At 31.8% G+C, this 16,251-nt stretch overlaps 1 protein-coding gene across 7 annotated transcripts in view; it reads right to left on the bottom strand.

Annotated features, from left to right (window-relative positions):
• Window positions 1-477: 477 nt before the first annotated feature.
• side-IV (sidestep IV) overlaps window positions 478-16,251 on the bottom strand; it is a 502,822-nt gene continuing 487,048 nt past the window's right edge. For 6 of the 7 annotated variants that reach the window (XM_067761090.1, XM_067761096.1, XM_067761091.1 and 3 more), the window contains one exon: window positions 11,863-12,397. In XM_067761090.1, the coding sequence (XP_067617191.1) occupies window positions 12,149-12,397 (249 nt within the window). In that variant the 3' untranslated portion in view covers window positions 11,863-12,148. Of the gene's footprint in view, window positions 3,440-11,862; window positions 12,398-16,251 lie in introns of those variants that run through there. The other variant, XM_067761095.1, reaches the window with a different exon arrangement.

Below are 16,251 nucleotides of genomic sequence, written 5' to 3'. Positions count from 1 at the left end.
CGGATATTTATTCAGCATGTCATATGATCGTAGCGACTAAAGGCCCGAACACATAAGAATAACCTATTTGACGGTCCCCATACAAACTGCAGCATCGTGCGCTGACAGATGAGTTGACTGCATGTGTTTGTATGGGGATCGTCAAATAGGTTTTTATTATGTGTTCGGGCCTTAAGATTCAGCAGAGCAAGCAGTGAATCAGTTTTCGATTGTACTTCAAGCAGTAAACATCTCATACGTAAAATTTATGCTCGAATTTTGCTTCACCAATCTACTTATACACCCATACTATTACAAAAGTTGTTGCGTTTGTATTTGAAGCTCTGCTGATTTTGTGCGCTACTGAATTAAAATATTTTCCAATTTTTTTCTAATTCAGTAATACATTTATAGTTCAATTGTTTATAAAGTATAATTAATTCATCAACTTTTAAATGTCGAGATTTCTATATTAGGTCCCGTTAGAATACAAATACAAATTTGTAGCATAGCTTTATTAACATTTGCTGATTTTTTTGTTATCAAATTTTTGATTTGGTTTTTTTTTTTGCATTGGAGCAAACACGCATTGTATAAATTCTTTAAAAGCTTTTCTATTAGTTTTTTTTTTTTTAATTAACTTTAAAATTCAACCCAAGCATATATGTTCTAAACGTTTCTATGCATTTATAACGAAATGTTTTTCATTCGGCTAATTTTCTTTTTCTATTTTCCGCTCTACACATTTATATAAACTTCATTGGCAGCGCAACCAAAAATTAGCTTTAACAAGTAAAGGTGTCTAAGTTCGGGTGCAACCGAACATTATATACTCAGCGTGAGCTTCAATTGTTCATTTCATTTCAGATAAGTAAATTAATTTTCGACATAACACGTGGCAGCGCCCGTTTAAAAGAAAAATGTCTCCCAAATTTCCTCTTACAGTAAAAATTGATAAGTGAAGTACCATTGATTCAAAACTATTTTTTGCTAAGTTATAGCTTATTATTTTCGTCTACGACCCTTTTAAAAATCTTTAATATAAAAGTGGGCGTGTCCTTTAACCGATCTCGTCCATTTTTTATAGAAATATTTCGTGCTATAATTTGTGTACCCAATTTTATTACGATACGTTAATTTTTCTTCGAGTTATGGGTCCCGAAACATAGAAAAATGCTTAGTCATAAAAGGGGCGGTTCCACACCCATATTTTTAAATTTAAAGTTTTTCCTATTTATTGTTAAAAATCTACTTGGGAAATGAAATACCATTGATATAAATCTCTTTTTTGCAAAGCTAAAGCTTAGTTTGTTCGTCCACGGCCCTTTTATAAATATTTTATATAAAAGTGGGCGTGGTCCTTAACCGATTTCGTTAGCTTTTCTTCAAAGCATTCCTTATAGTAAAGGAAACCTCTCTGCCGAATTTTGTTACGATAGGTGTAACCATTTTTGATTTATGCTTAATAATATTTGTAAAATTGATTTTATCACAAGTGGACGGTGCCACGCCCATTTTAAACTTTTATCAAGGGTATCAATATAAGTCCACATGTCAAATTTAAATATTCTAGGTGTATTATTTTCTAAATAATCAGGTTTTTTGTGTTTTCCAAAATGTTATATTTCTAAAAAGTGGGCGTGGTTATTATCCGATTTCGCTTATTTTCAATATCAATCTATTCTGGGTCCAGGTAAGCTCGTGACGGACGGACGGACGGACATGGCTCAATCAAATTTTTTTTCGATAGTGATGATTTTGATATAAGACTATCTATATCTATCTCGATTCCTTTATACCTGTACAACCAACCGTTATCCAATTATAGTTAATATACTCTACGTGCAAAGCACGCTGAGTATAAAAATATAATAGTCGCATAAAACAAAATATTTTTTTTAATGATATAACCTATATACTCAAATCGACACAAGCGAACTTCAATTTAAAAAATATTTCAACAGAGGTTTTCATACATTGAGCAATAACAACTAACGTTCATTGGTAAGTTATTGTACTTCTTAAAATAGCACAATGCAAAACCTATTCATATAAAACAGTGGTGCACCCAAGAGCTTTACAGAGCTTCGGCGTTCACCTACATGTCGTGTGAGCCCAGCGACCCAGTAAAGCAAGCAGTTAATCAGTTTTAACTTGTGCTTCAAGTATTAAACATCTCATACGTACATTCAATGCTCAAATATTGTACATGAAAACACATACAACCATGAAAGAAGTTGCGTTTGTATTCGAAGCTGGTGTTGTGCACCACTGATTTATAGCATAGCAAGTGCGGGTAATCGAACAAGCAAAAGGCATAGATTGCCTGAATGTGTTTGTAACAGTTCGACCATCGCAGGAGTGCGGGTTCGTGTCCCACTCATGCAAGAAAAGGCTTTGAAGAGATTTACAACGTATAATCCTTCCTGATGTCACGTTGTTTAAATTTTCTCAAATTATTAAATTGGGCAACATATTGCAGGCTATATAATTAAAAAAGGAAATTTTTGATTGCGCTGGTTTAGTGGATGGAGTTTTTCGAAGCAACCGATGTTAATTATAAATTTAAAAATTGCATAAGCTACTATTTATGTTTATTGGCTTACGAGCAAAGAAAGAATGCTTTTCCAGCGAATTTTATATGCAATTAAAACAGTTGCACATATACAAATATATATTACAAGAACTAAGGATGAGTTGTTAAAAAAGGAATTAATTGTTTGTGTAATCTCTAATAAATAATACTAAATTTTATCTTTTTCTTAATCAACTTAAGTTCTTTTGTTGTATTGTTACAGGTATATTCTTGCATAAATGTGTGTATATAGAGTATTACTTACATATATTTTTCTTCAAAACCATTGCAGCTCAACATAATTTCGAAAATTCTATGTATAGTCAAATGGATTCACTTTGTCTTGCAAGGTGCACCGATCTCACGGATTGTTTATATCCTATGACAAAATATGCAAGGCTACAAGGGCATTCCATTTCGAAGTTACAGTATGCATTAGTATAAGCAAATATCTCAATCTTTTCGTGGCGAACTAAGAGGATTAGAGGAATACCAGATTACATACAATTTTTTTCATGTATTTTGTGGTTGTGACTTTAAAGTCGGTGCAATCCGTGCCAAGTTTGCAAGAGGAAGTGAATCGTCATAATTTGTCTTTTTTGTTAAACCAGCAATTATAATATCATATTGATATATTTACTTTTTAATCTTAATAGATATGTTAACAACAGATGGCAGCATCATTTAAAACTTTGGTTCTGCATTCACAAGAGATTTAAAGTAAGTTTTATTTTCAGATATGTAAGTGTTGTGTTTCTTGTTTTTTGGAAGTATGTATATATGCATAATTGTTACATTTCTATGCGTGGTGTATTGTATTTTTTTTTTTAACTAGAGGTGTGATTCCTGAAATTTGGGTTTATGTCTGATATGGTAGTAAGATTCCTGCGGGTAAAAATTTAATAACCAAAAAAATATATAAATATGTACAATATAACAATTGATTACATTTTTCTTACATATTGTTAATAATTAAAATGACATGCGGTATGAGAAATATTATCCGGTTCAATTTTCATGTTACGAAAAACGATTGGAAAAAAACATAAAGCAAATCAAAAAAATAAATAAGACGATGATTATTGATAAAATTATTATATGTAATGAAGATTTTTAATAAAAGTTAATAGCCTTGAATATCATAAATTGTTAGATTTTTTGAGCTAAAATGCTTCACAGATGAATAAAACTTATTTTTTGTTTATATTCATTTATAATTTATTTGGTCGATGTTTCGACTTCAATCTGAAGTCATCATCAGGGACATATGGATATGTATGATCGACATATCCACCAAATAAATTATAAATGAATATAAACAAAAAATAAGTTTTATTCATCTGTGAAGCTTTTAGCTCAACAAATCTAACAATTTGTAATGAAGTAAACAATCTTCATTAATCAATCAGTATCATGTTTTCTATTTTATTTTTAATTTTTAAAATTAAGAGTTGAATCTCGTGCGTGTGGTCATCTACACGAAATTTTGTGTGCGATGGTGTAGTTGGTGGCTTTTTCAGCAGAAAGAGTTTCAGAAAGAGTTTTAGTAATAATGAGCCTATTGCACCCTGCAGTGAACAAAATGCATTTGGATATGCACACAAAGAATATAATCGGCCGCACACTATAGTACATAGAAATCGGCAAATTTTAAGTAAGTGGGAGAGTCTGTAGATATGTTCCCTAAAAAATGGCAATGTTTTCACAAACACAACCAAACTACTCATTATATTTGCGTTCTTTTTTTAGCACACTGATGTTCGCTTATACCACATAAATGCTTAAAATCGTGGAAAAGAATCTAAACTGCACATCCGCAAACGCGTGCTTTGAAGTGGATCATACGGATAGATATTGAAAGACGAAAACAGGAAGAGAAGCAGAGAGTAGCAGGAAAAATAAAATGAGAAATTTAGTTGTTTGTCGCGTTACATATAAGGTAAGGGAATGCACAAATAGTTAAAAACAAAAGAATGCTTGGTCACACCATCGCAGGGTTTTGACTCGACGTAACCTTAATCAAACTGTATGGCCTACCTACCAAGCTATCGCATCTGTATAAGAGATCATATCTACAGTCCCAAAAACGAATGTGGGTATCCACATTCTTACTGAAATTGGCATATTGAACTTATGGAAATGGGGTGCAGATCGGGCCAATTGTTAGTCATACTTGTAGCACCTATGCTACAGTCTGAGCTATATGTATTTAAAGCTGTTGTCACCAAAATTGAAATTATGTTATCATTAAATTAGTATTACTATTATTATATTAAACCATCGCAGTGGTAAAAGTTTAGTCGTTTATTATTGAACAACTAACCAAGATATATGCACGCATGTTTGTTAATACTCAAAAAATAATTGGTAAATATGTTGGGGGCCACTTACAGAAAGGCAAGTTAAACTTTTAACTCAGAGTTAGCCTGACATGAGGGTTTAAAATCATACATTCTTGACAAATTTTTTTAATTAACTCTGAAGCTAAAAAAATAACCCTACTTTCTGCCGGTGGGCATAAATCCAGCCAAAATTTGTACTGCTAGTATTAAAAAATTAAAACATTCTATGTATGAGCATTTGCTTGGAAAATATGTATTTTGAAATGCGCAATTAAACAATATTTTCCTTCAATGTAGCTACTCTGCTGCTTCAGCGATTACTAAATTAAAGAAAAAAATAGAGAAGTATGCACGAATAATTATTTCACTAGATGATGGCAGCTGATATAGGCATAATCTTCACACTTAATGACAAATGACACCAATGCATGTAATTAAAGATATGTAATTATGTCAATTAAAGATATGTAATTATGAATGTATTTGTATGAAAATATGCTCGAATTATCAAATTGATATGAACTTTACCATAATGCGTATATAATGTATGTAAGTGGTGTGTATGTTTCGCGCCTATACATTTAGACAAATATGTATGCACATATATTTTTTTTTATGTACAAAGTTTCCTAGCTAAAATAACATATTTATAAACTTATTTGTATATGTTCTTTCATAATATTCACCTTCTCTATTTTAATCAATTAATATGTATAAACAATAGAAGATTTATTAATTATTTACAACTGGCTTATTTTTCATTAAATTTTTTAATTTTATTTGCCTAATATAATCTATTTCAACATGTAATTATTATTTAATTTAAATGCTTTGCAGCACCACCAAATGTAAACAGACATAGTAATTTTCGCTTTATTTTATTTTAGATTTCCATTTCAAATGTTTCCAAAAAAAAAAAGCTAATTACAGCTATGTATGTACATATATTTATACATTTTCAATATTTAAGTAATTGCAATTAATACGCATGTCAACAATTAAACCAGCGCCGACAGGACATCAAACGTATAGAAGCAATGGCGCTAGCCGATGCATTTGTGCATTCAATAAACACCCTGCCGGAAAAACATCTAGTATCCGAAATCAAGTGCACTACTAGTTTGTGATTGGTACATGTGCTTTTCTCTTTAGCTCTCACGCTCAACAAGCACCTGTTTTACAAACGAAGTGCTGCACGCTGGCACCAAGCGAGCTCAAAATTCGATTTTTAGAAAATGGTATTTTTCAAAAAAACAAAAATATAAAATAAAAGATAAAAATATAACAGTTATGTTCCATTTAAAATTTTGCACTTCCCAGAATTTTATCATCTTTCTAACTTTCTCTCTTCTTAAATTTTTTTCTTTAATTTAATAAAGGGTAATAAGAAATTTCCTTTTTTAAATTAAAATTAATCGTGCGAAAAGGTTTATTTAATTTTATTATTCTGCTCCTATCATTTCTTTGAGCAAAATTTATGTAATTGCGTATTGGTTATTTTTTGGAATTAGGTATTTTAGAAAGTTCGTATTTGGAATGATTATATCTTCAATATATTTTTTTCAAATTCGCAAAAACATCCAGCAAATCCAAAAATGCCGCTAATATGATCCTTATAACTAATTTGAGTTCAAAAGTAAGGGGAAAGGGCGATTTTATTTTCTTATTTTTATACCTTTCATGAACATGAAATGGTATATTAACTTTGGTCCAATGTTTGTAACGTTAAGAAATATAGAAGAGAGACTCACCATTAAGTATACCGAATTGATCAGGGCGACGAACCAAGTTGATATAGCCATGTCCGTCTGTCCGTCCGTCTGTCTGTTTGAACGCAAACTAGTCCCTAAAATTTTGAGATATCTCAATGAAATTTGGCACAAGGATGTATTTTTGTATTATATTAGATATTTGTCGGATCCGGTAGGATCGGACCACTATAACATATATCCCCCATACAACCGATCGTTCAGATCAGACGATAGTATAAACGTGACGATAGTATAAACGTGAAACACGTTGATATATATTCTAATATATCATAGAAGATATCCTGAAAAAATAACTTTGATCGGAGCTATATATGGTATATATCCCATACAACCGATCGTTCAGATAGAAAATTTTTTGGCAATTTATCCCTTAATTTCCAATATAAAAACGTTAAAAATCATTTCGATCGGAGCTATATGTAATATATATCCCATATAACCGATCGTTCAGATAAGGGGTTTTTTTGCCATTTTTTATTTTATATTTATCTTAAAAATCGTTTAGGTATGTACATATGTTCACTATATATTTCTTATCTTATACGTCCGATTATTTAGAGATTACGAACGGGATAAGATTATTGTTTAGCCCCATTCATGAAAGGTATGAAGTCTTCGGCACAGCCGAAGACAGTCCCGTCCTTACTTGTTTTTGCGTGTTTTATTGTTTTCAGATGTGGATTTTTCCGTAATATCAACAAATGCACTGTATCTTGATTAGAGTAGGACACAAAAATTCATATTTTTTCTCAGAGGAGGAGCTTTAAGTTTAAATTTAATTGTTGTTGTTTTTATTTTCGGCCTTTCAAAAGTTATTTTAAGAAGATTTGTCGAGCTCTAGGCCACACATATATATGAGTTTAAATTTAAGAGTTGTTTCAATGAGCTTGAAGTTGTGCCATATGTAGTTCGTAGGTCTATGAGCAAATATTGAAAAATTTTGCTACACATTAAAATAATTTTGTCATGCATAGTATAAATACACTTTTTTTTAATAAAATGAATGCATGGATCATTTTAAGCGCTAAATTCTGAACAAAAATATTCTGAAAAAAAAAAAAAAAAATTTACTAATGGGTTAAGTTTACGCCGTTATCGGGTTAAAAAATGGTTGTAAAAGTGTTAAGGTGCTTTAAAAATACTACCTTAGTTTGAGGTTTCGCGATCTTGCTTCAAAAAATTTCGTTTTAGAACTAAAAATAAAAAAGTAGGCCACACGGAGTTAATTCATGATCACTTATGGATTGAGAAGTTTCAGATTAACTGCTTTGATATACAGATAAAGCGATTCTGCTGTACAAAAATTTAATTCAGAACTTTGAGCACCTCATATACATAGCTATACATATGTATGTATGAGCAATCACACTGTGCGCCGCTCGTGAAAAAAATAACTGGTTTGAACAATGTTTTGCTCTAACTATTTAGTGGAAATTTCGAGCTATTTTCAAGAGCTACTGCATTCACACAGGGGATGTTAACAAAAAGAAAAGTCATAATGCGTACAATATTTTATTTATATTTACAAAAGCATATATTTAATTCCATTTTAGGCGTATTTTCACATTGTATATATTTGTGTTTACTTTGTTAATTTTCCCAATTTTTTAAGCTATAGTACTGTTATTGTCGTTAAACAATAAACGTTAAATGCTAAGTTAATTGAAAAATTCGGCTAACATAAACAATTAAAAAAACAAAATATAGAAAAAAAGGCAAGCACTAAAAGCATTTATTATTCTATTTACTAACCTGAACTCTTAGTAGATAAAAACACAAACAAAAAAATAAAAATAATAATTTTTTGCCAATATATTCACAGAACTCACAGTTCTTTGTAGTTGCTTGAACTTTGCAGCTTTACACCTTGTTCAGGTTTGATGCAGAAAGTTGGAATTGAAGTTCAGAAGGTAAGAATTGAAGTTCAGAATTTTCAATTGAACTTCAATTGTTACTTTCTGAACATTAATAGCAACCTTCTGAACTAAAGCTTAAAAGGGTAAAGAAAAATAAAAATCTAAAAAACGATTACGGCGAAATTTTGGCTCAAAATTTTGATGTATGTATTAGGGTGGGTCGATTTGTATGGACGAAAGTTAAACGATATCGCGCCGTCGATTATTCAATAGGATTTGGGCTCAGGAAAAAAAAGTTCCACTATGCATACCCAAACGAGCCTACGAAATTTCAGTTTTTTGACTTTTTTTCGACTTTGATTTTTAAGGTTTTTTTCATGACGTACTAAAAAAATTGTCGTATGTATACCCTGTCCGACCCAAAAATTTCCGCTAAAAACTTTGGCGATAACAGTATACCCTATACATGAAAATTTTACAATCAAATGAACATTTTTTAGTAGGTCATGAAAAAAACCTTAAAAATCAAAATCGAAAAAAAGTAAAAAAAAGGAAATTTCGCAGGCTCGAAAATTATTTTTTTGGGTATGCGTAGTGGAACCTTTTTTTTCCTGAGCTCAAATCCTCTCGTAAGATCGATGGCGCGATTTCGGTTAATAAATCGACCCAGTCTAGTATGTATATTGAAAAATTCTTATTTCTGTGCCAACGCTATCTGAATGATTAATATAGAGATGAAGATCACATCAACCGAGCTAAGAATTTTAAAATGTATCTCATAAATATACCCCCTTTAAGAGAATAACTGACATTATATGCTTTTTATATGCTTGCAACACTGTTAAGGTAAAAAAGTTTGTCTCTTCAGCGAAGAATTTAATATTAATTCAACAAGATTTTTGTAGGTCAAGAAAATGCTTTACTGAAAGGTCGAACTCGGTGTCAATTAATTAAGATAAATAATTTTTGTGAATACTCTTTTAAAAAGGCTCGAAATTTCCTGGTTTGATTTCATTCAAAAAGTTAGCCTCGCCTCTCCTTTTTTGGATATATACCACTCTCGTATACTTTATCCTCAATTATGTTTCTTACTATTGTCCGTTCCTCATTCCATTAAAATGTTTGGGGTGTCAAGTGGAAAAAAAGTTCGTAATATCGGACGCTTGCAGTGAATATGTCTGTCAGTGCTACCAAGTAAACAGCTAATATTTTTATTGGATCTGTATCAGTGTTCATTGGAACTCAACTAACGGTGCGTCTCAGTTTAATTCTTACGTCAAACTTAACAAATTTTGTACTCTTATGATCTGGGAATATGTGTGCCAAAAGCCGATTGTGTACGTGTAACTACCAAACATAGTTCGTTTTCAGAAACTCTTCTAGAAATTAATCGAATAATTGCAAGTTGTTATGTTTTTTCTATGTTCTAAGATACAAATTTTTCTATAACATTCTTCTATACTCGAGCCTTGAGTAAGTTCAAAATTTCGTTTATTTAGCGTCTCTAAGCTTGCTTTTTTGTTGCGTCTCAATACCAAATTTTCATATTATACAGCGCTTTTAAACAAGCTAATTTTCATATCGTGAATTGAAACTTATACCAATTTCACACAGAAACTTAATGGAGTTTTTATTTAATAATTTTTTTTCTCACACAAAACCAGTTGCTTCATTAAAGAACGCCCGTCAGCAACCAAAAAAAAAAATGTTTCGCTTTTTACAAAAGCAAACTGAAATGCATACGCAAATATTCGTAGATGTTTTAGCATACCTAATATAATATATTATTTAAAAAAAACCATATTATTGTTTGCTGCAAATGGTACAAAAATACAATTTTCCTTTTTTTATGTATATCAGTTTCTTGTAAATTAAAACAAAAAAATTAATTTTTGATTGTAATTTACAACATTAACAATATAATCTGCGACACCAAGCAAACACGACTATATTTGTTACTCCATTAGGCACTCAATAAAGTAATAACTATATAAATAGTAATTTGTATTTTACATGTAAGATTGTGTTTAGTAAGGACTTTAATGTGAACATTTGACTAATAATTCCATTAACCCTCTGTGTGAAATTGGTGTAGCACTTGCTTAATAGTAATGCTAAATGAATGTATGGAAGACATTATGCTATGACGTGGCATTATTTTTTTTATAAACTTTTCGATGTTAAAATAAGCTATGTATCCTGGAATAGACTTTTAATGTAGACGTACAAAAAAGTCAGTATATGTTAAAAGTAACTTAGTATGAAGACGAAGTTTTTTGAATTTCTTGCACGCTACATCGTTGCCTAAATAAAATTAATATGTTAGGGCCGAACCGTAATGAAGTTTTTCATATGGATGCGTTCAACGCAATCTTATGCATGCCAGTAACATCGCCACAATCACGCAATTGGTTGCGTTTGTAAACATAGTTGAACTTTAGACTTGGCAATTGAAGCTTATTTCGCCTTAGCCATTAATATACAAAATTTCGCGAAGAACTATTATAAGCATTCACACTATACAACTAAAATACTTGCTTACATTTATTGTACCCTATTCCTTTGTTAGAATTCAGTTTATAATTGTGAAAAACGGTGGAAAAGTTCAAAAGAGTGGGAAAAATAAATTCAATTGCAATTGCAATTTGAAATCACTCTTAGCCAAGGCAAATATAGAATTGATCTTCTTAAGTTTTGCTTGCTAGAAAAATTGGAAGTTGGCTACTTTTTCATGTCAGATGATACCCGTGTCGCTCAATTTACCGTTCTCCATAAAAATACGTACAGTCTACTCATTATGCATAAGATTGCGTTAAACATATATATATATGTGAAGGGGTTTTTAATGTCATGTATAAGATTGCGTTGAACGGATCTTTATGAAAAAGTTTATTGTGGCTCGACCATTTGTCGTTGATTTTGACGAAGTTGTTCGTTGAACTCACGCTCATCATGTACGTATATGGACGCTTAGCAGGTGCTTAGCTCAATACCAAACAAAGATACACTGTTATCAAATGTCAGGTATTTCCAGGTCGTCCGTCATATAATATATATTCTAAACCTTCAGATTAAATTCATTTCCTACACACAATTTTTATTTTGTACAAGAATTACTATAAATTACTCGAATTCTGCAAAATTTTCGGAAAAAATACATGCAGGTTTTACATTTAATAACTCATATTTATATTCCAATTTATTTAATTATTTAGTAAATGCGCAAAAAAATATATAAACTTTTATAATATCCTCATGTGTTGTTTATTATTTATCAACCCTTAAACTTATAATATAAACCCTATGAATTGTTAGTAAATTAAAACATAAACTGACTATCTTTAAATATTTATAAATTTTAAAATGAATTTAAATAAAGACAAGAAAAAAAAACACAAAAAAATGCATATATATTTTTATTTATAGAAGTACATGTTGAAACCACGCGTAAACATTGATGGCGAATTTTTTAAATTATATTTTTATATGCATCAGTCTATTTTTTTAGTACATACATCACGTAATATATAGATATGTATATACAACACATACACACACGCGCACAACAACTAATATTAGTTACATTTTTATTCATCCATATATATTTGTCATAATATACAATTTTTATATACAACTTTCCTGTATACGATTCGATGTTGTTACCACTTCCGGTCGAAATCGGTATTCGCTTAGCGATGAAGTCACTGATGGATTATTTGGACTGAGCAAACTTACTTCCATTGGTTGCGGTTGTGGTGTCGAATAATATGTTGAGGATAAGGGGGATGATGTTGTTGTTGTTGTATTATAAAGTGATATATTTAACGGTGGACTACAAGTTGTAATACCTTTCTTATTTAACGTAGCATAACTCTGCATCAGCGCACGACGCACAAACGACGAAATCAAGTGATATAATGTAGGATAGTGCGAGATTATGATGATGCGAATAATGATGATGATTTCGAAGCGGTGAATGAATAATCGGTGCAAAATTCGAGTAAAAGTTAGCAGCATGAACGATAAGCAGGAAGAGAAAGAAAAAGCAAATAATGGCTTTTATTAGAATATTTAAATATTTATTGTTGAATGGGATTTTTGTTTGAAAGATTTAAAAGTGTTTAAATGATACTCGAGTGCATATACATATTGTAGCTGCAAATGATAGTGAAATTTTTAAAAGCAGCGAGCAGATAAATTGCAGTAGCAATTTTTTCAAAACTGCATCAAATTAACTTTTTTCGATATTTTAAGAAAAACCTTCAATAAATTATGTAACAGCACGAAAAATCAGTTTGTTTTGTTGATTTTTCGACAAGGTAGATATTTGCCGTACAGTGGAAGGATTTCGTTCATTTCGAAAAACCACACTGAAGATTGCACAGCGCTGAGACCGGTCAGTCTCCCAACCAAATTTGACAAGTGATGACGGAAAACCTTTTCAATATACATCAATCTCTGCAGCGTATTCCTAAAAAATCTAAAAAATGGTACAAAAATTTCGAAGTTTTTATCTGGAGTTTTCTGAATTTATTTTAGTACGCAGTTCTGTAGCCCAATTAATTTTATTCTGACAAGTACAAGTTATAGTCCCATAAAATTCGCATTTATTTTTAACAATTTTTTTCCGAGGTGTGTTTTAGAGTTTCCTCCATACAAAGTGTGACCAAATATTTTGTTATGCCGAAATTTGGTAAACACTGCCACTGGAATTTTTCTGGTCGCTGCTGTAAATGAGTATGTATTTTCGTTTTAGTGTGTGTTAACCTATCTGAATTTTCTTTCACGACAATGTTTATAAAAAAATTTTTTTAAGTATTTTATGAGAGGCATACTTTTGTTTCTAAATTTGGTTATAAAAACTAGAAAGGGGGAAGGTCAGAGCAGTGGGAAAGAGAACTAGTGGAAGGGGAGGCAAAGAGAAAGAGTAAAAATAGATTAAAATGAGGAGAGTAAAAGAGAAAGCGACGCAGACGGAAACAGAAAAAGTTACAGGGAAGGGAAAACAGAAAGAAAGAATGACAGGTAGAGGGTTAGATAGAGATAGAGATGGAGAGGGGGCTATTAAGGCTGTAGGCGATACCCAAAAAATGAGTGAGGAAGAGAAAAAAGACATTTGGAGAGAGAGTGGAAGCAAGAGGAGAAATCCTGCAATTACTAGGCCTGCTTATATTTACGACGGTGACTGCGAAGCGACATCTGTCAAATTATTTTCACACATGATCTTATGTGTCGTTATGCCGGTGTTCGCGAATTAAATCGTCATTTAAAACTAAAAGAGCCATTTAAAACTAAAATATAAGTAAATAAGAAATAAGAAAAACAAAATTATTATTTTGGACCTTTCCGGTTTTCCTAAATAGTTTCTTTTTCGTGGCTGTAAACTGCAGCCGCCGTGTTCAATGTAATCAAACTTTCTGGCGTATGCGGAGGTATTGATATAAAAGCGCCGCAGTGTATTTGTGTCGAATAAGGAGATAACGCGGTCAGTATATATGACTTACTGTCGTCAAAGGAAGCTTGGGGGTGGTTTAAGAGAGTGGTGGCGAACAACAAAAAGTCGAGTTAGGCACAAGAGGGGTGAAAGAGTAAGCGAAATGCGAGAAATCGAACAAAGAAAGGAAGATAGAAGAGGGAGGGAACTAACAGTTGGCATTATGCATAAGGAGCGAGCATTTGGACTCGAGTTTTTAAATAAAATTTGAGTAATTTATTTATGTAGAAAAAAACCTTTTTTATTCGAGAAATCGAGTCTCAGCAAATCATGGCTATAAATATATGCATTAGACACCTGGGTTTAAACGAAGCGCAGGTTCTTTATTTTCTGTCATGGATGAGAAGGTAAAAAAACGTGAGTCCTGAAGTGAATAATGTCTAATATATCTAATTTATGTGGTCAAAGAAAGGAACGGCTCATATCGCATCCGTGGACAAATCAAAAAATTTGCAATGCTAAGAACACGTGAAAACCGTTTAGCTTCTCTTCTATATGCGCCAATGCATTTTGTGTTTGTTACACAGTATTTACGCGCTAATATGTGGATGCATTAGTAAATCGAGTTTAAAGTTAGTTGGGTATTGAAGTCTGAGGTACTAAGAACTTCGAAATTTCATTTTTTTTAACTAGGTTCGTATTTACCTATGTGAAGCAGTTCATTAAAACACAGCGCTGTCGGCAACAACATGGCAGGTTAGAGTTCCAATGGAAAATCGGCTTTGCCAACAAGTTCTGCTTTGGACTGACTAGGCAATTGAAAAGTAAAGTTCTCTCTAGATGAAAATCACACTCAATGAGTTTCTTAACACAATGATCCTGATATATTAATCGGATTTATGAATGGTGTCGAAAAAAGGAAAAACAACATCTCCCCAAGACCAATTCTCCTATATTATTCAATCAGATGGTAGCTGCAACTGCTTATATTTTCAAATTGGTAACGAACTTAATCAAATGTGTTTTTTGTTTTGGATTCTAGATGATCCCACCATAGGGTACCAAGTGAACGTTGTAGTGCGTTCTCAGCACTTCAATATAGAGCTAGTAACGGAATTTCGCTTTCCGCAGTTTATGGCTGATAATCTCAGTATATGCAAAAATTTACGAAATTGCATTCAAAAATCATAAAAACGGGAAAATCAGTTAAGACTTCAAAATATTGTGTAATGCCGTCATCCAATTTTCTTAAGTGATCTTTGATCTTGAGCATAGAATAACACATAAAAAGCATATGGTTTTCTAAAAAAGATCTAAGGAATGCAAATTTATTAAAACCAGCATAGGTAAAAAAAAAAAAACATTAATAGTTCATGGCAACAAACGAAAATGTCCTTATAACACAAAGAAGAATAAAAGAAAATTCAAAAATATGTGCCACATGACATTGTATCAGTTTTTTTTCTTGTTTGCTCGTACTAAACCACCAACTAACATGCATACATACAGCAGCGAGCACGAAAGTAGCATTGCAGTTCTATCAAATTTCGTCAATTAAATTATTCGTTTTTTATTCGCGATAACATAGGCCCACAAATTTTCGACCCAAAAATGAGCCGATACTCTCCAAAAGGCTTTTGTTATGTTGAATCTGAATCTGGTGTCAAAATAATGTATTTGGTTCAGATTTTCGAGATATTTGTACCCAAAAGTGCTAAAAGCACATTTTTCTGCTTATTCACTACGCTTTTTCCTTTCGAATCCTCTTAAAAATTTGAAAGTGCAACTACAGTGTAACCTCCTTTGAGCGGTCACTGAAAGTTAGCCAAATTGTGTCCGCCCTGGAGAGGTATCCGCTCAAAGGAGTAGGTAGCTATTTTACATTTATTTTATGTAGTTAATGGATTTAGTGCTCACAACCTTTTATTTGAAAAAAAAAAATATATAAAATATTTAAAAAAAAAACGGAAGCCCATGCTTTGGTTGGGACCTTCGAACCTTAATAGAGCTGAAAGTGTGGAGCAAGGGCATCGAAACGTCGAAAGATATGATATACGATATGAATCGAATGATTGTCTATGGTATACTGTGTCGATCCGGTAAAAACAAGATCGTATAAACCAGCAGAGGTACTGCAAAAAACTGCGCAAGCTGCAGTCACGTAAACTTTTGTATTGAAAACAAGATGGTAATTGGGTCGATAATTTCGCAGAATACAACAGCGCGTGCGGGTGAAAATAAGCTCTTGGAAGATTTGAAACAGGAAGAAGCTCATTTTTCACTAACTTCTAGT

This window comes from Eurosta solidaginis, chromosome 1 (assembly GCF_040869045.1).
Source record: "Eurosta solidaginis isolate ZX-2024a chromosome 1, ASM4086904v1, whole genome shotgun sequence".
In the NCBI taxonomy this organism is placed as follows: Eukaryota; Metazoa; Arthropoda; class Insecta; order Diptera; family Tephritidae; genus Eurosta; species Eurosta solidaginis.
The sequence above is the reverse complement of the archived record's forward strand: the minus strand, read 5'-3'. Positions and strand labels throughout refer to the sequence as shown.